Source organism: Cydia pomonella, chromosome 7, assembly GCF_033807575.1.
Source record: "Cydia pomonella isolate Wapato2018A chromosome 7, ilCydPomo1, whole genome shotgun sequence".
In the NCBI taxonomy this organism is placed as follows: Eukaryota; Metazoa; Arthropoda; class Insecta; order Lepidoptera; family Tortricidae; genus Cydia; species Cydia pomonella.
The window spans coordinates 16,052,314-16,076,285 of record NC_084709.1 but is presented as its reverse complement, the minus strand read 5'-3'; the positions used below and the strand labels follow the sequence as shown (position 1 = coordinate 16,076,285).

General features: G+C 36.1%; 3 protein-coding genes across 3 annotated transcripts in view; 2 read left to right on the top strand and 1 right to left on the bottom strand.

The window, feature by feature from the left end:
• LOC133519982 (uncharacterized) overlaps positions 1–23,972 on the top strand; it is a 56,032-nt gene that overhangs the window by 10,605 nt on the left and 21,455 nt on the right. Inside the window, exons 2-3 of the mRNA XM_061854202.1 lie at positions 5,968–6,215; positions 17,781–17,989. Of these exons, the coding sequence (XP_061710186.1) occupies positions 6,173–6,215; positions 17,781–17,989 (252 nt within the window). The 5' untranslated portion in view covers positions 5,968–6,172. The remainder of the gene's footprint in view (positions 1–5,967; positions 6,216–17,780; positions 17,990–23,972) is intronic.
• LOC133519453 (small ribosomal subunit protein eS28-like) lies at positions 11,004–11,372 on the bottom strand. The gene has a single exon (XM_061853458.1). It carries the CDS (start codon positions 11,315–11,317, stop codon positions 11,120–11,122), a length of 198 nt encoding a protein of 65 aa, XP_061709442.1. The 5' UTR covers positions 11,318–11,372; the 3' UTR covers positions 11,004–11,119.
• LOC133519452 (small ribosomal subunit protein eS28-like) lies at positions 13,855–14,231 on the top strand. Its single transcript, XM_061853457.1, has one exon. The coding sequence runs from the start codon at positions 13,918–13,920 to the stop codon at positions 14,113–14,115; it is 198 nt and encodes a 65-aa protein (XP_061709441.1). The 5' UTR covers positions 13,855–13,917; the 3' UTR covers positions 14,116–14,231.

The window sequence follows — 23,972 nt, the reverse complement described above, 5'->3', positions numbered from 1 at the left end:
AAATAAGACAATCAAGCTACCCCTATAAATTCTTACGTATAAATTAAGCATTTTAAAATTTATTGTCATATTGCTCTACCTTTGTTCCTTTTTTTCCAGCGTATAAGCGGTAAGCAAATAAACCTTGTACGCCTACACCCAGTTGGAGACGCTTTAAATATTTCTTATCTTATTTCGCATCACCGTAGAAATATCGTTGTGATCCTTTTAATAGTCGCATGTTCTATCTTTTAAATCTTGAGATATTGTCTGCAATTCCGCAGACGGTTCGTTGAAGTGTGAACGAGTGGGTGATAAAATAAAGTGTCAAGTGTCGGTGACGTATCGACGGGGGCGAGGGGTCAGCGCTGGCAGCCATTGCTCTGCCATTGACACATGACAACATGTGGCCCTAGCTCGGCTAGCGATTTAATAAGACTAATCAATGTAAGTCGATATTCGTGGTTATTAAGATTTTTATTAAAAGGAATGCAGGTTGGTGTTAGAAAACAACACCTACGTAAACAAGGATTAAATTTCAAAAATTTTATTTATGGAGCTTAGCAAAGAGTTACATTGTGGTGTAAAGTTTAAGAAAAAAATGTGAGGTTGTATTTCGGCGGTTCCGTGGGAATTTGCCGAATCCTTCACCGCAACAGAAAACTGTGTCGCCAACATGATGCTTATAAGATATTTTATTGTATGTATGTTAGTTTGTAAGGTACATATACATGGGCCTTAGTTTACTCGCTAAGGGCGTGAAATTTTCGTTTGATACACTGAAACTCTAAAAACACCTTCGGAATCTTTGTCTTATATTACTGCGATGTTTCTACAATATTCATAGGTTAGTAACCTATGATTACATAACATTTCATTCCTACATAACATTTGTAAGTGGTACAAGTGTGTTGAATCACGATCGATGCAAGTAAATCCCGCTGCAGTGAGTGCAGTAACGGGCAGGTAACAAGTAAGTTGTGAACTGTTTGCGGCTCGCCTTCGAGCTGAAATTGACGCAAATATTGAATTACTTGTATTTGCGAATCAAGCCAAGTTAAATTGGAACACTGTTAGAATTGCTTAGAGGTAGCGAATTTAAAAATGTTCTCAGCTTGACCATTTAGTTGAAGGTAAAACTTATCAATCCAAACATTTATTTAAGGAAAAGTAAAGATAACTATGATATTAATTGAGAAGAAAGTGGACCTAGTTATAGTCTGTATCTTTAGGTATTTAAAAGAATGTAAACAAACCACAATTAGGTATTTTATTGGGCAAGAAAATTCTTCAAATTTATTAATTTATCACTATGTGCCAAAACTTGCAGAAGTTTTACTACGATATATTACTTACTTAACGTAACAACGAAGCTGGTATAATCGTGCTATTTTTTAATAGGAATATATCGGAATGATTTGATTAATCAATAGTAATTTCATTTTGTATTATTTGCTATTACTTCGCCCTAGTAAAGAACCTAAAATGAGATCGAACATTTAGCTATTTGAATCAATCAATAGCAAATCTTTACACAACATCACCGTACAATTCTTCCTAAATCGACTTGTTCTTTGTTGTTTGTCAACGACAAGCCGATTACAATTACTTGTGTTCCGTGGATATAAATCTCTGTTTTAAAAAGTGATCTGTGCTTTCTTACAAATTTAGACACTTCTTCAATATATAAACATGGAAGAGATAGAATACCCAATTTAAAAACAAAGGTTTACATTATTCTAAAGCGTTAACTCCACACATATACTTTTTTTTGGGCGAATACTTTTTTTTGGGCGACAAATGCTCTCTTTATATCACCATCATTTCCCCAAATAATCAAGCCATATCTTAAAACAGATTCAACATATCCATAGTAGGCATGAAGGTAGATGAAAACATTAAACGATTGAATGAAACAGGTTAAAGTCAAAACGATGAAGGAACAGATCCAGGTAGTTTTAACTGATAAATGTTTCAAGTACCTGAAAATATAAAAACACATTTTTTACATTTATTTAACTACCTAAAGATACAGACTATAGTTAGAGCTCAATTGCGTTTATTTTAATTACAGCTTGTATAAACAGATATTTAGAAGCATATATGAATAATATTTTATTCCATTATGCGCAAGTCTACTTACACAATAAATACACTTTTATTTTTCGACAGACCATTGTATTTATGATAGCAAGAGAGATTATTTATATTACGTTTTATTTACGCTGCTGCCTATAAACTCTTGTTATAATGTGCCCACATTTGATGTACCTGCTACCTATATAATACAGGTTCTTATTGTATAATATAAATAACAATAGCTCACGTTACACGTAGTTACGTAACAAATAAAGTTACGTGGCAAGACAATGTAGAAACATCTTTGCCTGCAACAGCGCGGGTACGTGAGCGATCTGCAAAGTGGCAACTGGTAAAGTTTAGAATACTATAGCCACCATACGTTGTGCGATCGAGGCTGGGAGCACCTGTTCGAGATCTGTTAACTCCTTCACACAACTTTCAAATGCAGCAAGCTGGGCCCCGGGTGCGCCGGCGTAAGTAATGAGCAGATAACTGGATGTTGTTGAGGAAAACATGTTTATTAAGTAATGTACATGTAATAAATGTAATCTACATGTAATAAAATAAGTCCAGTAAATATGTAATAGTAAAATTGTTGTTTTTTGGTGCTATTAATGTTTTTACTGTTCAGGAATTTATTAAAGTTATCTGGTAATTGTCAATGAATTAAAAGTCGCCATGATAGTCCACAAATGCAACTACTTTTTAGGTTTTTCATTGGTACCAGTGTTCCAGAAATATAATATTTTTTTAAATTAAAAGTAGGACATTTAATGCATACGAGTAGGCGTCTTAACATGGTTTAATGGACGGTATGAGTACTGGGAATAAACAAATTGAAAATGTTAACCATAAACGACTAAATTATTTTCCCCGATGACCCTTATTATTATAAGGGTTCCGTACTCAATACGGATTAGCCAACTAATTGACCTGCCGAATGCTTCTCGACGTGCTGAAAATTTCCATCTTTTTTTTATTCTATGGCACCCACATTCCAAATTATTTTAAAAATCTCGATAACAATGTGCTACCGCATATTATTGAAAATTAACAGTACCTCTTCCGATAATGACACTCAAGACTTTTGTAACATAAAATTACAATCGCTATTCACTTACAGCCGTCATCACCAGAGTTACTGGTGGCTAGGCAATTAGTTAGACAGCTTGCCAAACACGAACGCTTCGCTACGTTACATGCATGTAAACTTACTTGTACGTAGGTATGTGTTTGAGCAATGTTACAGGTACTAGTAAGATATTTGAAGTGTATACCTAGTTTAAAAAAAAACCTAAAACGGTTAATCGCTTTTCACTTGCCACCGCACGCGATAGAGCGAAGCATGCTGGTAGAGCGGCAATTAGTTAGACAGCTTGCCAAACAGCGACGCCCCACTCGGGTGTTTGCTGTACCACGCCACAACGCAGGATCTAGGTGGCTCAGGTGCTTACTTACAACTTTGCCTTAATGGAAACTTGCTAGCACATTGCGGGGTAGCGTTAATACGGTAAACTATAATGAGGGTAAAGTATGTTGCTAATTTCTAACACAATGTGATATACGAGTAAATGTCACTGAGCTAAGCTGTTATTGTCTTATGTCTATCACTTAATATAATATTATATTTCTAGATAAACACTTCATATTTTACTACTAACGTATACATATATCATATTCATCTTAGGGGCACTAGCGCGTTCCAGGGTTAGCTAACTAACTCGGAGTTAACCGCTTTAGCGTTAATTGGCTAACGCCAGTCTATTTGTTGTCTGAGGTTAAATATTTAATGTAACAATATTATCGAAATTATACATAAAGCGCATGCCTATTTTAACTCGGTAATAAAAACTCTGTAAATCGCGCGATCGATGTGGCGTTCTAATCAGCGAAATACAGTAGTAGACGACAAGCAGTTTATTTTTAAACTTGACAGATTTTTACAGACTTGGTAACAGTGCACGAAATAGAACACTGTCCGTGTAAAAGTGTCGACCCACAAAGAGTATGCAGGAGTAAACACCCTCAGCACGAACTAAACTACGAGTTTAAATACACCTAGTAATCAAGCTCCGAGTAACTAGATAGAACGTACACAGAGTAGCTGAATCTTCGCAAAATAGAATCTGTGTCACCTACTGAATCTATTAAATTAACAAAAATCAAACTTAGACACTTAACTCTTCTATCATATGATAGGCAAATGCTTGCGCATTATATCTCGACGCTATTGCCATCTAGCGAGCGGTTTGCATACTAATGTTTAATACATGCCATGAAACTGTGCAAGACTAACGCTTGCGCGATCTAACTCGACCCTAGCGCCATCTAGCAAGCAATTAGATAAACTTTCCGTATTGGAAGTGGTATTATGTTACACTACCACTTAAAAATACTCATACATACATCGCCCGGAACAGCGTTAATCAATGTTATTAATTATTATATTAATCACTGATACAGCATTTAATTCATCATAAATAAATATCAATAAAAGTGAGCTCAAAATAGTTACTGAATGAAAAGTGTGAAGACTCATTATATATTTATTTAATCTTTATTACACAAAAGAAAACCTTATAGTACAAAAGGCGGACTTAATGCCATGAGGCATTCTCTACCAGTCAACCTTATACACTAACTAGTTATATGTATTTTATATTCCAAAATATTTTTTTAAGCTAATTTTCAATAAATTTTTGGTCCCACGTTAAAACAAAAAACAAACAAATAAAGTTCATAAATGTTCGTGTATTAAATACATAATTTATTCTTGGATCGCATTATTGCACTTTTTACAAACGTGATACTCGCGCTTACAACCGTTTACATATAAAAGAACATCGACGTAATTCGCAGTAAGACAAGCTTAAGCAAAACAAACAATGTAAATCTAAATTCAAATCGCATTTCTTTAAATCACTGAAAAAAGGGAAGTTCAGACATAATTTCGGGAGGGGGAATAGATTAGCGTGGGGACAGCGTGGAGCATTTATTGAAAGTCGGGGCTAGCGCGGCCCATTAGTCCTCTCGCTGCCTGAAAAAGTGTCGCTTCCCTGAAACATAGCACCGGGGTACGCCATTCAATTGGCGAACGGCGAATGTATTTTATTCGGAGCCAATCGATCTCGAGACAACAAAACGCAACGTGAATGGAGTGTCTCGCGAGGCGATAAATCCTACACGTCCACAATACGTTTAATGAAAAGATCTTTTTACTTTTATTGCCATTGAAAACAGTTCGCTTTTCTTTGGCGGCATTAACCGTGCTAGTAATTTGGTTTTTTCTGGTATTTAGGTTAACTTGGATGTTATTTGAATGTGTTGTTTTACAAGGAGGGATGCAATATACTTATTGACGAGTAGGGGTAAACACCTGTAGATAAATTAATGAGAGCTGAGAATATGTTATAATAGAATAAAAGAATATTATTATGTGCAATGTTTTTAATTAAATGTAAAAATTATGATTGAGGTACTTTTCGAGTACAGTTGAAAACGTAGTACAAAGAATATGTTTTTCAGACGCAGGCTTTGTAGAAAAATAACACTAGTTATATTTATGTATGTATTATGTACTCTGCTACAAATTTACAAATTATACTCATATTATATATACATCATACATATATCATATTATATACATTACCGTGGGCCTTAGTCAATTTGTGTAATATTGTCCTATAATGTTTATTTATTTATTTACATGAGAGTTTATACATTTTGAGGACTATGCCCAGTGCCCCAAACTCTGCAACACGCCGGAATTCTTGCGAAAATTTTAAATTTAGAAAATCAGTATTAACTGAAATTACATAATGCAATCCTAAAATAGTCTAAGAAGTCCCATAAATAAAGGTAGGTATTTCATACATCCATCAAATTCCAATTTTCTTATTGTTTCAGAACTCATGGTCACCTGAGAACACGGAGGTGGTTCGAGCGCACACTCAATAGCTTGTAATATTTCACGATGCCCGAGAAGTTTCCAATATTGGGAAAGTGGTATTAAAAATGAAGAAGAATCGGAAGGGGCGAAGCCGCCACGAGACGGTGATGACGTGACGTGTGAGCGCGGCTTAACGCACACACAAACACACGCATCGGTACCATGGCTTCTATTTTTGCTGCGGTTGTTTTATGGCTTGGTGGAAGTAAGTGCATGTTTACTTATAATTGTCTTCATAATAATATATTTCAGTCCTCAGCAACGTCTATTCGTGATTAGTTATGTTGAATACCTACTTACAATTGACTCAAAAGAAATTTCGGTACTACCCTAATTCCATTTGAATTCTGAGCAGAAAAGGTACCTATATCATAAAGGTTCGAGAATTCAAACCCAAACAGAATTATTCTGTGTTAAATTGTAAAAAAAAATATTTGTTTGTTGTACCGATATCGTAATTAAAGCGTAATACAATATGTGTTCATCATTTATGTGGTTTGCGTGGTCGCAATAGGATTGAAATTCAATGTAGGATGTTGTAGAATTAAAAACAAGTGATTGAGTTTGGGTTTTGGGAAATGGTTAAGCAAACTAATCACTAACCAAAATATTTTTGATAATTGTGTCTGTTTAGTTAGTTATTGAAAAATTGCGTTGTGAATTAATTATCTTTCTATCTGCCAAAATAAAAAGGTATTTTAAGTTCGGTTGTGTTCCGTAATCTTTATTATTAACAATTGCAAGCTTACAGGTGAAATATCGCTCGTTTTTACACTTATTGAATATCTCACAACCAATGGTAACAAAGACCCTTTTTTTAAATATTAAAATGTCGGCCGACATTTTTAGACGGCCAATATGTTTAGCTCACATGTAATTGGTTGTACCTCTGGATACGAAGCTGGTGGATTGGTTTGAAGACTGGTAAGGGGATTTATTTGTGTCCTTAACATAAATATTTATTATTAAATCATGGATGTTTAAATCTAATTGCCCTTATGTGTAGGAGTAACAGTGGGCCTTATTAGGTTTGGTTTAAGATTTCCCTATAATATTTGTCAAAGAAAACGTATTCAGCTATTAAAATTAAGTTATTTATATTTTATTTAGATTGACTAATGCAGTACGTTTACTCAAAGATTGGACCTTTCTTATTTTAAGACGGGATGAATATACAGACTGATGAATTATTAAAATCACTCCGGATACAATCGAGTTTTCGAATCCAATCCCTTAAGTAAAGCTGATTATCGGAATTCCCCGAAGAGGCCGCAGTTCTCGCAAAATTCTGTAAAGTGCCAATCTCTCTCGGCCAGAGTAGAGAATTATTGGTGCGGAACACGCAGGGCGATTCATTTATTATACATGGTGCAGAAACGTAACGCTGACACCAAGTCAGCAAGGTGTATATTGCCGTTGTTAGTACACCTCTGATGTAATGCTATATATCTGCAATAATTGCAATGAATGCATGTGAATCACTGGGTATCTATTGTCCCACATACTGTACAAAAATAATGGTATGAAAAAAATACTGAAAATGCTGAAATGATAATTTTACCTTTGTATTGTAACATTTATAAGTACACATAAAAGTCAGCAGAAAGTTACTCTTTCTTAAATGATTTTTTAAAAAACCTTTTGATGCGTATAAAGTTTTTATCAAACACTAGGAGCCCGATCCCGATCCATATTTTAATTTCTTATTATGAAACGGTTATGATTATAATTATAACCTGTCAGGAGTCAACAGTGACATTTCTGGACCTGACTATAAACACCATAACATAAAATTAAAATTTGAATCGGGGTCTAGATAATTCTATACATGTAAAAGAGATATTTGTTGGATTTGATCCTATACAGAAGACATGACATGCAAAATAACGAAACTAATCCGTCAACCGAGTTCGAGTTGCAAGTGTCAACAATACATTTTGTTGGTTGGTTGGTTGGATGTTGGTGCGTTAGATACTATTGAAGGTTACGTCGGGAGCTCGAAAGGCAATATTCTACGAGACCTCCTACAAGCTTCATCTGATCTACGGGAATAGGGTTTCGGTGGATTCAGGATGAATGATTGTGCTTGACCTGGTTGACTGGACGAGGAAAACGCACAATGTATAACGATGTCTATAGCTGATAAAACTTGAACCAAATGTCTTTGCAAAGCTCGATAATATAATGATTTTCATTTACCTACATTTCGGTAGTTGTCTATTTTAATGATATTTTTTTTCAATAATTTCATTTTATTTATTTTAAAGTAAATTATAAAATTAATAAAAAATACATAAACCACTTAAGCAATTCTGCAAAGTTGTTTTCTACAAAACTATATGTTTTAGCAATAAAATTAACTACAGCATGTAGGAACAGGTACAATTTATTCGTCATGACTTTACAACCACAATCGAAATCGCCACTCTGAAGAAAAAAACTTTCCGTGAATTATTTCTATCACGACATTTATGGGAGCCAAAGAGAAAAATGTGTTTGGAAATTAAGTATATTATGGAAGAGGTTTTGTTGATGAGACAGGAACTGCGGGCCATAAACCTATTTTAGGAAAAATTTATTACAAAAAGGGTTGGAACAGAAATGAATGGAATGTGAAGTTAAAGTTGAAAACTAAAGTATTAACTAAGTAGGTCATAAAAAGTGTCTGCCATCGCCAGTGGACACATAAAGCTGAGTTAGTTAATGTAGGACTGCACTTTGCAGCAGTAAAACCGAATACAGCGCTTTAATTAAATGAGTTGCTTTTTACTTTACTTTGATTAGTGCAATGATTTTTTAATAGACGTAGCTGTTTCTTTGAATAAAGGTAATATAACTATTGAGTGGTAATTTCGCATTCCTAAACTGCGTAAGTTCCTTCCTTGTATATAAACAAAATTTGAATCCTAGTGTGTGTAGTGTAGTAATATTTCAAGAAATAAAATACTATAAACGAAATTTCAGTTTTAATTATATCTGTCATCAATTTCAAAAAAGCGAATACTAGATTTCACCCCGAAAGAATGTAACCGACACTTCTGCATTTGATGTTGATCACTTCTAATAGTAAATTCTCAATATTACCGCAAAAAAACTTCCTGCCAAAACATCCCGAACACAGGCTAAATTATCTACTCAATTCGGAGTTCCATATTGAAAATACAATACATTTACCTACTGAAGAAAGGAAATAAAACGGCACATACCTATACTTACTGTCTACATCGTTGCTAGCTACTTATACTTACACATTTCATTGTTGACATTGCGATCCGTAAGAGGGGTTAGTTCGGGATATTATACTCGTACGAAGGTAATTCAATTATCGAGTCCCCAATTTGCAAATATCGGAGAAGTTCCTAATTCAACTTTAACCTTATATAACATTCCTCATAAATTTCTGATGAATGTTATTAAAGGCAATTGATGACAAGCATTTCATTTATACTCAGGGGCACAACATCAATTTAATCAACCTATAATTGAGTCGCTTAACTTCAAAGGGTATAGCCGGGTAAGCATGGCCAAACTGCCCTTAGCGAAAAAAATAATTTCCTTTTACTGGATTATTAACCTATATATATATGTAGCGCTTTCACCAAAAATTAAGCCTCAAATGCTCCAGGTTTAAAAAACATGCAAAAAAAGAAAAACATTTTTATTTTATTACAGCCAAAGTAGTAATCCGATTTCTTTGTAATTTGGGTATGTTGTATATACAATTAAGGTCGTTTTCTGAAAAAATATATATTGAATTATCTGTCGGCGCTGTCACCTGCTCAAACTAGCTAACGACTGTTTGCCTTAGAATATCAAGTGTGTATTTTTATTTCTTGATTGTGAGACTTGTTTGGGAGATCATTGTAGTTGTTTTTAAGTTCAAACGGCTTTAATTTCGAAAAGGACCCCTGGTACAACCTTGTTCAATATGTATAAAATAACTACCTAACTATTGGCTACCGGCACGCTCGCTCGGGTACAGGTGCATCAGAGTTAAAAGCCCTCCAAGCCGACAAAGCATCGGCGGCATAGGGTATTGTGACCTTGGCACCACCTAACGGTAAAATTTTAGTGACAAGATCCACAACCTCAGCCGCCGACGCAAGGAAGGCAGGAAGGCTCACGTCTCGTGAGCGCCGTATACCCAATCCGCCATTGCGTATTGGTAAAGAGGCCTGGCCCCACTGGTCCGAATTGAGGGACACATTTAAAAGACACTCAGCAGATTCTTTCAGCGCCAGGTCAAAGGAGTCCATGTGTGGGGTGTAGCCAAGTAGGCACTGTGCGTAAGATGTACGTGATCCTCGGAACAGCAAAGCAGGATCTTAACAAAGTCAGACCTACATGCGCCGAGAGATTACTAAGCCTTTCTCTTGCTGACAAGAGAAGTTGCTCTCTTGTCTTAAGAGCTCCAGGAACAGCATCGGGAAAGTAATTAGTTATGTTAACGGCCTCCTAATAGTCTAGTCGTTAGTGACCCTGAATATTTATTCCTGAATTATGGATGATATCTTTACGACCGGTCTGGCCTAATGGGTAGTGAAACCTATGATCATGGGTTTGAATCCCGGTAAGGGCATTTTTTTGTGTGATGAGCACAGATACTTGTTCCTGAGTCATGGATATTATCTATGTATTTAAGTATACATATTATTTATATCGTTTTCTGAGTACCCACAACACAAGTGTTCTGGAGCTTACCGAAGTGTGTAAGAATATTGAGAATATTGAACAATTGAGAAGTAGTTTTAATTGTACAATGTTCCTGCGTATAAAGTAGGTAAAATATCTATACGATTTAGTACAGTAGTGCAAAATTATGTCATCGGCAGTCCCCGTCAGTTAGCAGCTTGGTAATTACTAGCGTGGTTTACGAGTAAATAGATCCCCTAAAAGGAAAACATTTCTTGCTATACTTTTCGACATGTAAGTAAGTAACCCCATTTCTAAATATGATATATCAAATTCTTAAGTAAAGTAAAGTATGTTAAAGTATGTATGTATTACGAGCTCTTGAGATGTTCATCTTTGACGGTTTCATATTATGTAGAGTAACATAGTGTAAACATTGGTTATATGGAACTTAACCTAGAAGCAGCACAAGGCCGTTTATCTCAGCCTCCTGGCTTCACGCTCAGACTCGAGCAGAGTGAGGATGTCGCCATCGCGGACCGGGCCCTTCACGTTCCGGATGATCTGACGGCTGGTCTCTCCGATGAACTCGACCTTGATTTGGGTACACTGTCCCTGGGACCCGGTGCGACCCAGAACCTTGACGACGCGGGCGAGAACGCTGGGCTTGTCCATTTTACTTGGATTATCGAGCAAAACTCGGGAATTTACACGTGCGCGTTCGGTGGCGTGTACGAAAAAAAAAGTAATGTAATTAAAACTACGAGTATTATGTTTAACTTCAGATCTCAAAATGTAATATATTTCATATCAATTTATTTTCATGCCCCTGTAGACATAGACATAGTATACAGCCGTCCACTAAAATCTAATAATAGCATTTCCTATTACCTCCCACCTACCCAAAAGACGAGCGGACTGAAAGCACGTACCGTTTCGCACATATAAATTCAGCGAACCTTGTTTTTACCTCTCGGATAGAAAACATTATAGTAAATAAGGTGGAACCTTGCTGTTGATCCGTTAGCCGTCCCGACCAGAATTTCACGTAAATAATCAAATCCTGGCCTTCATCTGTGGGTTCCAAAGGTTGTCGGAATACATAAATCCAGAGATACGTGATCGAATTCAAGATCGACTCAATACACAATCCTGTCGGCATGAACTCATTACACTGTAACCAAATTCAATTTACTGTTCCGACCACATCATATCACATATTTCATATCGGGAGCCAGTTTCACGTATAACGAGCATTTATTTGATCGCTGTATTATGTGCAAATAAAAAATATATGCGCTATTTGAGTTCGACATATTAAGTTTATGAATATTATGCTATCTCCACAAGCGCAGTCTATACGTCCGTATTATATGTTGGTATAATTTCCGGGAAAGGACGTACCTCTATACCTGCAGGGCTAAGATGGTCGACTCTTTATCATTTGTCACCATGCCTGTCACGTTCTAACAAGTATGTAAGCGCGAAAGTGACGGGCATAGTGACAAGTGATAAAAATGTAACCATAATGCCACCGCTGTCCGATATTTGCTAGAGCTTGTGATAATAACGTTTCAAAGTTGTATGTATGCATTAGCAATGACTCTAATGACAATTAATTTGGGGACAATCTTACACACATCGACCTAGCCCCGAATTAAGCAAAACATGTACTATGGGCACTAGGCGACGATATACATACTTATATAGATAAATATACACTTACATACATAGATAAATAAATAAATAATATGGGGACATTAATTAGTTAATTAATTCATTGGGGGGAATGTGTATGTATTCTTACACACTTCGGTAAGCTCCAGAACACTTGTGTTGTGGGTACTCAGAAAACGATATAAATAATATGTATACTTAAATACATAGATAATATCCATGACTCAGGAACAAGTATCTGTGCTCATCACACAAAAAAATGCCCTTACCGGGATTCAAACCCATGATCATAGGTTTCACTACCCATGATCATGGGTTTGAATCCCGGTAAGGGCATTTTTTTGTGTGATGAGCACAGATACTTGTTCCTGAGTCATGGATATTATCTATGTATTTAAGTATACATATTATTTATATCGTTTTCTGAGTACCCACAACACAAGTGTTCTGGAGCTTACCGAAGTGTGTAAGAATACATACACATTCCCCCCAATGAATTAATTAACTAATTAATGTCCCCATATTATTTATTTATTTATCTATGTATGTAAGTGTATATTTATCTATATAAGTATGTATATCGTCGCCTAGTGCCCATAGTACATGTTTTGCTTAATTCGGGGCTAGGTCGATGTGTGTAAGATTGTCCCCAAATTAATTGTCATTAGAGTCATTGCTAATGCATACATACAACTTTGAAACGTTATTATCACAAGCTCTAGCAAATATCGGACAGCGGTGGCATTATGGTTACATTTTTATCACTTGTCACTATGCCCGTCACTTTCGCGCTTACATACTTGTTAGAACGTGACAGGCATGGTGACAAATGATAAAGAGTCGACCATCTTAGCCCTGCAGGTATAGAGGTACGTCCTTTCCCGGAAATTATACCAACATATAATACGGACGTATAGACTGCGCTTGTGGAGATAGCATAATATTCATAAACTTAATATGTCGAACTCAAATAGCGCATATATTTTTTATTTGCACATAATACAGCGATCAAATAAATGCTCGTTATACGTGAAACTGGCTCCCGATATGAAATATGTGATATGATGTGGTCGGAACAGTAAATTGAATTTGGTTACAGTGTAATGAGTTCATGCCGACAGGATTGTGTATTGAGTCGATCTTGAATTCGATCACGTATCTCTGGATTTATGTATTCCGACAACCTTTGGAACCCACAGATGAAGGCCAGGATTTGATTATTTACGTGAAATTCTGGTCGGGACGGCTAACGGATCAACAGCAAGGTTCCACCTTATTTACTATAATGTTTTCTATCCGAGAGGTAAAAACAAGGTTCGCTGAATTTATATGTGCGAAACGGTACGTGCTTTCAGTCCGCTCGTCTTTTGGGTAGGTGGGAGGTAATAGGAAATGCTATTATTAGATTTTAGTGGACGGCTGTATACTATGTCTATGTCTACAGGGGCATGAAAATAAATTGATATGAAATATATTACATTTTGAGATCTGAAGTTAAACATAATACTCGTAGTTTTAATTACATTACTTTTTTTTTCGTACACGCCACCGAACGCGCACGTGTAAATTCCCGAGTTTTGCTCGATAATCCAAGTAAAATGGACAAGCCCAGCGTTCTCGCCCGCGTCGTCAAGGTTCTGGGTCGCACCGGGTCCCAGGGACAGTGTACCCAAATCAAGGTCGAGTTCATCGGAGAGACCAGCCGTCAGATCATCCGGAACGTGAAGGGCCCGGTCCGCGATGGCGACATCCTCACTCTGCTCGAGTCTGAGCGTGAAGCCAGGAGGCTGAGATAAACGGCCTTGTGCTGCTTCTAGGTTAAGTTCCATATAACCAATGTTTACACTATGTTACTCTACATAATATGAAACCGTCAAAGATGAACATCTCAAGAGCTCGTAATACATACATACTTTAACATACTTTACTTTACTTAAGAATTTGATATATCATATTTAGAAATGGGGTTACTTACTTACATGTCGAAAAGTATAGCAAGAAATGTTTTCCTTTTAGGGGATCTATTTACTCGTAAACCACGCTAGTAATTACCAAGCTGCTAACTGACGGGGACTGCCGATGACATAATTTTGCACTACTGTACTAAATCGTATAGATATTTTACCTACTTTATACGCAGGAACATTGTACAATTAAAACTACTTCTCAATTGTTCGAGACACAGAGTCATTCTGTGAAATAGGTGTGTGCCGGTAATTATTACCCTCGCATATCCTGATATATGTATATGTAAATCTACCAACAGTAACGAAATTCATATCCCTACCATCAAAACAAACTTTTACTGACGTCTACGTTTCACTTCCCAAAAGCCGAAACGTTTAGTAAAGTTTAGGGTCCGCGGCGCGTGACGCGCATCGGCGAGCGGCGAGCGATCGCGTTCGAAATGACGCGATGTCCCGACATTATTAGCATTTCAATTATCCGTCCGTGTCCCAATACCATGGATCAACAAATCAACACTACACTATTCACGAGGGTCGAACAATTAAATTCTATCGATATATTTGTATGTATAACGCAACGTCGTTCATTGCTTCGTACCTACGCAATTGCATACGGTTTTTGACGGTTTGTGACGTGATATTTGCATTTCCATTTCAATATATTCCTAAGAATTTTTGATACTCTATCGTAACTTTTTAACTGTATGAAAAAGATACCCTCTTTTTTAGGGTTCTGTAGCCAAAATGGCAAACATGAAGACCTAATAAAGTCAGTCCGAATGTCACTGGCGTCACAGCCATTTATCTCAATAACTATAAGGTATTTTTAAACAAAATTATGAATATAGGTGTAGTTTGTAAGCCGACGAAGTTTAGAACTTAAAATTAAATAACGCATTTAACCGATTTGCAAAATCGAAATGATCCCATAAGTACTTCATGAACAAAGTATGTACGAAGCACTAAAAATAGTAATTTTTAAGGTTGGCATATGTGTGATAACACCATCCGATAAGTCTTTAAAAATTAAGTTTAGATTTCAAAAAAGTTTTTTGATTAAGTAAATACTTTTTCAAATAATTGCTTTAAAATATAAAAAAATAATGTATCCCTTCCCCTCCATTAAGTTGTGGACCGGGCGTATAAAAAATATGAAAAAACCAAGAATAAAAGTGTAATAAATACTTTCCACGAAAATTATTTTTAACATGATCGTTGACTCGTGAGTTTTATCCAAAAGACTTTTCGTTTTTTTTATTGAAACTACGTAAGTGCCGGGAAGATACGATAAAAAGCCATACCAGCAAAAGGGTAAAATCTTAAATATATATATAAATGTGTGTTTACGGAACCCTTAGGGGCGCGAGTCCCACTTACCCTTGGGCGGCTTTTTTGTAAAGAGACCATACTGGGATTGTTTCTTAGTCAACGGGGTTCCAATTTTATGAGTTCAATCCCCCCCGTATGGACTATTTCTAAATAAGTTGTAACAGGTCGGCTTAAGAAAACACTTTACTCGTTTATGAATACCGATTTCCATAATATTTAAAATTTTAGTCATTAATTCACCTAAGTTATTTTGTCACCATATCGCGACAGCCATTAAAATAAGTCACAATTGCCTTGGCACGTGTTCCAATACTAAAGATCAACAAAGCAACACAACGCTTCAGAAGGCTCGAGTACCTACTTAAATTCTATCGATACAAATAGTTCTTGAATTCTCCTAAATCATTGTAGGGCTGTTTGTTACAAATTTAACAAAATAAACCATTATAATTTATCCGGTTTCCAGTAATATACAGGCCAATTCGAACGCTGATATCAGAATGATATTTAATTAATGTATGTATCTTATCGTGCGTCTCGCCCGCGCCAATACATGTACGGAGTACGAAAAAAATGCACGAGAACTGAATGAGCCTTTTATCAAACATACCTAATATTTTTTTTGGAAATAAAAAGGGTTTTACATAAAAGGTACATATGGTAAAATTCAAATCTCCCAGCTTTTTCCGTTTTTTGACAGCCTGCATATTAATTCTTATCAATCAACAAAGTCAAATACCAATTTGATTGTCAAAATTGGTTGTAAGTGGGGGAACTAGCACTGAGAAATTAACTAAAAACACCATGCATGAGTATATCTTGCTTTTAAATAGGTCAGCCTTTACTAAAACTTTGTTCAATAGATAAAAGAAATAAATAAAATATCACGTAGATTTGTTATTTTTGTGTGTGCAATATTTCGGCACAGTTGTAAATGTAATGTAATTCTTCACGTGGAGTAACTAATGTGTTACGAGTTTGACACAAAATTGTGGTTTTTATATGGAATTTTCCTTTTTTATTAAGTAGGCGAATGATATTAGATCCATAAAAAGCGTTTTGTGGAATAATTCCCAGCAAGCTGGACATCGTCTTAATACCTTCATTTGGTCCTAAATGCGTGTAATCCGAGGTTGCGCAATCCCAGGAGGTGTGCATATATTTTGTGAATTTTGGGAGATACATTTTTCCATGGATTGCCAAACCACTCGATGTAGAAGGAACCCACCATTAATTACAATGATACTACCAGCAAGGTTCGGTGGATCAGACATAGGTGAAAATGCATTTTCGAATTTTAACATGAACGTACTAAAAGGCAAATGCCATGAAATAATTGTCACGGGAAAAAGACTAGGTATATTTGCAAGGACTCAAACCAAACCTTATAAGGTTAAAGTTGGCTTGACAGAAAAAAAACGCGAGACCATGTGTAATTTACATTTAATAATATGATAGCTAGTGACATTGCCGAAGGATCTGATCAGTAAAATTATAAACAGAAGCAAATTTTCAGAGTAAATGAGATAAGGAGAAAACCTGCGCGACGGTTATTATTTCTTCCGTCGCAAGTTTCACTCAGCGTGCCCTATCTTTTATTCCCTTCTAAATTCCTGGCTACGCCCCCGCTTAACAGGATAGTTGATTGCTTAGTCAAATCACTCTTTTTTCGTCCTGTCAAAGTGATGACGTCATGGTCAAGTTACCTACTATAAATGCGGTCTAATAAATTTAGACAGTAAAACAGGATATTTTAGTAAAGTTGTAGTTAAATAATAAATAATGACAGTTTGTAAAAATATATCCAGACTTTTTTTTGGTCTTCTTCAAACTAAAGCGCATTTTGTTGTTTTGTAACGGCCTCTTAGCCTCGTTGGTAGCCAGGTTCAAGTAAGGTCAAGGTCATTTATTAATGTCTTTATCAGGATTATTCATTCCTAAGATAACTCAGGAATCCATGAGGATGTTTTATAATATATCTTACTCTTAATATGTATTTAGATATAAATATGTATATATGGCATGACAAAAGTCACTTGTCACTGGAGCATAGGCAGAGAGAATCATATTTTTTTCTTCTACTTCAATATTATGACAAAATTTGTTTGCCAAACGCTAAGTGTAGGATTGTTCCATAGTTATTTACTTATTTATTTGGTACCCAGGTGTCCTATGCCTCCGCGACATTCACCTGAGCGTGCCAGAAGCCATCGGCGTGGGCGCCGGCACCACGCTCGGCTGCCGCTGGACGCTGGACCCTGGCGAGCAGCTGTACACGGTCAAGTGGTACCACGGTGCGCAGGAGTTCTTCCGCTTCGTGCCCAAGGAGCTGCCCAACACGAGGGTTTTCTCGCAGACTGGGATCAGCGTTGACGTAAGTGTTTCAATTATACAATAATGCATCAGCATAAAACACTAACCAACAGTTCCTTTTGATGTTGAGTAGTAGTACCTCGGAGATTCGAGATGTTTAGCCCTATATGGAGCTACTCCGCTGCATTCCAGCATTACGTGAGAGGCTGTTTCTTCTGTCTCCATGCGTCCTCGGCATAGGGGACTATCTGTGACACCTGTTATCAAAAGATGTTTGTTAAATAGTCTATTGGACTGCGAGCCAGGAACAGATTTCCATGACCGTGTCCCGGGCAAAAACTCGTATAGTGGTTAACGGCTATGTATGATGTGATGACCCTCGTGGACGTCAGCTGTCGCTCCATTGGTGGTTTGAGGAATGCCAGCCACCAAAACTCGTAAAAAAATTTAGCCATCGCCTCCCGCTTGATACTTTGTCAGATACTTAATAATTCAGATGCTATTGTTTATTTAATGCTTCAGCTGATCGCATGAACATGTAAAATATAAGCGCCATGTTATAGTAGCATTCCATGAGGCGTTTCAAATAAACGGATTACGCAATTTACACATTGCGCATACTTTGCGGACATAAGGTGGTAAGGCGCGTATTTTTTACATGTTCATGTCAATAGCTGACGGTCTTTTTACCGCGATACAACTGGCTGACGGTTTTTAAATTTAAAACAGCATCTAAACTATCATCCGACAAGATATCAGCCGGGAGGCGATGATTGACGATATATGCTCCTGGTCCGCGGTCTAAATGACCTGTTGTTATGCTCTCATCCATACCGAGTTTATAGGCTCCTAGCGGAGTGGTGATTGACATGTTCGGGTCTTCTGAGAAGGTTCCAGAGCCCGGCCCGCTGTTTGTTTTGGAGTGAAGATTCTCAGGTCCCGGGGATTGAGTCCTTCGTGATTGTCATTCTCATATAACTGTATTTTGTATCTTTTGTGGAAGAAAGCTTGTTTGTACATCCGATCCGTGCCCGACCTAAGCAGTGGAAATTCGTCATATACCTTTTCCATGTATGTTGTGTGAAGAGTTCCTATTATGTTAGACCATATATCAAGGGTTCGCAACCTTACCACTGAGATGAACAATGGTTATTAAACGTCACACCGATAAGATACCAATCTGTCAGTGTCAAATTGGATGACCAAATTAGATTTTTGGTTTTACGGGGTAATTGTATTGAAAATATGGGATTCGAGGTTAAAATACGGGACGGGCCGCTTTTTATTAAAAATCAACATTTTTTTTTATTAATAAAATTTGGCATAATCAATTAAATGACCTAACCTATACCAGTCAAATTTCTTTATCAAATCTAAAAAAAAAAAAAATTAAACCACAGCCATTTTTAAATTATCTGGAAAGGAAAATGTGAAATAATCAATATAGGTATTTTTATCATTAAATGCAATTGAAACATAGAATTACGAAACAATGTACTGTCCCGTATTGATTTCGCCAAATTACGGTACAATGAAAAATTTGTGCCTGAAATACGGGACAACCCGTAAAATACGGGACATTTGGTCACCCTCCCTAGTGTCAAAGGTGACGTTTTTTGGTTGAAGTAATGTCATTTCTGTATCGGTGTGACATCGGTATCGTATCGGTGTGACATCTTATAAGCATTGTTCGAATTGGGCCGATAGAAGTTTGTGTGGTCCACCAACCTGTAGAAGACTGTAAATAGAGGCTGTGCTATTTAAAATACTACGTCACGTGTCTCAATACTTACTTGAATAGGTACAGTCAGCATTCTGTAAAAGTTTAACATAAAGTGATGGTTCTATACGTCGAACAATCAAGACAGTAAAAGATATAATTTTGATCGTAAATTTTAGAGATTTATCTGTATTTGGAAAATTTTCCGGAATATCAGATAGTTATATTGTAGGTCAAGAGAACTCATTTTATATTGATAAAAGTAAAATGAGTCAACGCGTTCTCTCATAAAAAATATGATACCGCCAATATTTCCCACCACGTATAATAACCGTAAGTGACATTGTAAAATCAGTTTCAGAACTGCGAATTTATAACGTGAGAATGCAGTGAATAAATTTCGAATGTTACTTACGTGATGTGTGATACAGTGTTCTAAAAGCATCATGAGAAGTTATATTTGAGGTCTTTAACCCCTAGTGTAAATTTATTCGATTGCGAGACGTGACGTACGCGTTTGCGTTAAGTCTCATTTTGTATGAGATTTAGAAACAGCGCGCGTTTCTAAATCGATGGGAGGACGGGAGCGGGAGCGGGACGTTTGGGAAACTCAAAATCCCATACAAAATGAGATTTAACGCAAACGCGTACTTCACGTCACACTATCGAATAAATTTACACTAGGGGTACAGGAAATGTGAACCGTAGTTTTACTTCATTATGATAGGTAAATGGAAATTCATCTTGTTCTCGTGACGTTATTTCTGCACCTACAGCGGACTTACGAAATATTCTGACCACGCACTATTTAGGTACTATCATATTTTTTCTATGCTCAATTAACAAACGCTAATCTCAAGAACCTTTTCTTTGTAATTTATTGAGCAAACAAGAGAAATGAAATTGAATAATGAGTGTATAAACTTGATTTTTGCTACCACTATTAATATTATTTTTAACAACAGTTCAACATAAATACAATGTAATTTATATCATTTATAGATATGAGTATGTATTTATGTATATTTTATAGTTTACATTTAATGATGTAAGATTACTTCAGGTATACGTATAGTTACATAAGTAAATAGATATTATAGGACATTATCACACAAATTGACTAAGTCCCACGGTAAGCTCAATAAGGCTTGTGTTGAGGGTACTTAGACAACGATATATAATATAATATATAAATATTTATAAATACTTAAATACATAGAAAACCCTCATGACTCAGGAATCCATACTCATCACACGAATAAATGCCCTTACCAGGATTTGTACCCGGGACCATCGGCTTCATAGGCAGGATCATTACCCACTAGGCCAGACCGGTCGTCAAACCTATAGTTTTTTTTTTAGGTTAGCTGGAAGAGATCCCTTATAAGCATAAGTTTGCCTTTGTACTTTCTAACGTATGACAGCTACGGGATAGGTTTCGTACAATATTTTTTTGTTACATACTTAGTTATTGTTTCAATTACTGAGGGCAACAGGGGCATATTTTAAAATTTGGCGCCTTGGGGCAATAAGTTTCGCTGCCCCAGAAGTTAAGGAAAAACGCGATTTAAATATTAAAAAAATAAAACATTATTACGCCACCCTTGGCGGATAAGCGCCGCGGTCCATGGCTTGGAAGGCCCTAGAGTAAATACGCCCCTGGAGGTCAACTTATATAATGTTTTACAATAAATAAATAAATATACGAGTACAATAATCTACGTAGATTATTTGATCCTCACTCATCAATATTCTGACTTAAAGTACAATTTACGAAGCTGTAGTGGAACTAAGTGCCTTAATGGGCTCTCTATAGAACGATAAAGATCATGATGCTCGTGTTTATCGAATACGATCGGGTGCATTCCACAGTTCACGCGGCCAATCGCAATCATTCCTATTTGTGTCAATGAATCGACATTTCAATATTGTTTATGATGCTGCAAATAACGCAACCGGCTAGTCAGCGTTAACGCTCTAATAGTGACATTTTCGAATTGCGACCACAGCAGGGTTACGGTTTCACGTTACTGTTACGTTCGCATCAACTTTGCAACAGTAATGGATACTGCAGTTGCCAACCGAATGTATTCCTGCGTCAAATATAGCACAAATCATATATTATAACCATGTTTCAATGTGAGCTCGTAAACCGAAAAACGCATTATTGCATTTGGTAAAGACTGGATAAAATAACTGCTTCTCTGAAATCCATTTTTGTGTTATAATGTTAATAATATGTATTTTAGTAATTATACCCCATACATTTCTCGTTTGGGCTGGTGCTTTTCGCTACAAAGCGGATAAACTACGTAATCGGCTACGGGTAGCGCTCGCTGGTAGTAAATAGGTTAAGGTTACATTCAGATGGCCACTGGAAGACACAGGCACAAATATTTTTATACAGTATATGCTTGTGCTACACACCTTTACGCCAGACATCCCACAAATCTTGTTTTATAACGGTTCAATGCATCCTCATTAACGGGAAAAATGCATAGCATTAGGTGAATCATAGATAAAAGAATTGGTTCTCTATAATTGAAATTCCAAGAAATAATTGTTGTTAAGGATGCTTTCTGAAAGAAAAATGTTTTACTACCTTTTTTGTTTTTTATGTAATATTCATATTCATACTAATACTCATACTCATACTCATTCTCATACTAATACTAATACTCAAACCCATTCTCATACTCATACTAATACTCATACTCATACTTATACTCATGCTCATATTCATATTCTTATCCTTTTATTCATATTAATTTATTTAGTACTGAATAAACATTGTAAGGTAATTTTAAATATACAATTACACAAATTCAATTTAACATTTACAACATAAGGAAAAATAGTCATTGTGGTAATATATTAATTATGGTCAATATAATTATTTGGAATTAAAATAGTTTGTAAATTTCAGCATTATTGTGCATAATATAATTTATACATTAATAGTACATTTCGATGTTAGTGCGGAAAGTATGTCATTACTTCGCGAGTACCGAGATATCTACTCGGGACGAGTGAAGAATGACATTTCCGTACGTGTAGCGAACGACGTTTTTTAATACAGTTGCGAAAAAATAAGAAAAACAACAAGTAAGTACTTTTTTATGCATGTACTATAAGACAGAAACAATTGTAAATATAAAATATTATACTATTATTACCTAAGTATCGTTATTTACGATTATTTGTGTATATTTAAATTGTATGAAAACAATATCGAATGTTGCCTTTGGAAACTTAAAACATTCTTGCGGTGAGAAAAAAACGCCTCTGCTTTGACAGGCGTTTCGGCAGCTATTCCGTTCCATCAAGAACGGTTTTTCAATATTCAATATTAAAAAATAAACGTGTTATAATGATGAAGAGGTAAGTAATAATATATGAAATATGCTTAAATTTATTATTTATACATTAACAGTAGGTTTTTATGTTGATTACGACTTTTAAAGGAAACTAACATTAACACTCATCAATAAGTAGTCATGAATTGGAACACGTGGAAAAGTAAAAAGCACTAGTTCGCGAAATCCAAATTTACGCACGCGAAACAGCTAAGTAAAATTGCACTTTTTGAGCAACTGTATTAAAAAGTATTTTCTATTTAATTCCGTTAGAAATTCAGAAACGGAATAGTAGGCCTTCTGCAGAAGTGATTTTAGCTTCAGGGTAAAGGGCAGCAAACAAGCAGACGAGCCGCCTGATGGGAATCAGTCATCGCCGCTCATAGATATAAGCAACATCGAAGGAGCCACTTAATGCGTTGCCAACTTTTAAGAACCCTAAATACCTGCTTCTTGAAGAAACCCATGTCATAGCGCAAGGGAAACACCTCAGAAAATAGCTTATTCCACAACTTGCACGTTCTGGGTAAAAACGAGCGAGATGCCCACTTGTTCTTGGTTTGCCACGTTCCGAGAACGTGAGGATGAACTTTTTTTCTTTGGCGGGAGGTGCGGTGATAAAAACACGACGGTGGCACCAATGGGTGGATGGTGGATTCAGTGATGTTTCCAAACTATCCAGGAAATCGTTGAAATATATATCTACACAAAATTTCATCTGAATCGGTTTCAGCAAATCAAATTTGACGATATACCGATAGCAGCGCCACCTACCAGGTCCAATTGTTTTTCAAACCATCCCTGTATACTAAAACCTTCTCCAGAATGTAACAAACACTTTTCTAAAAACCGCATGAATATTAGTTCAGTTAAACGCAAGATAATCAGTTGAAATTTCTACAGATTATGTATTTTTTTTTGCCGCTATAACAACAAATACTGAAAATAGAATAAAATAAATATTTCTT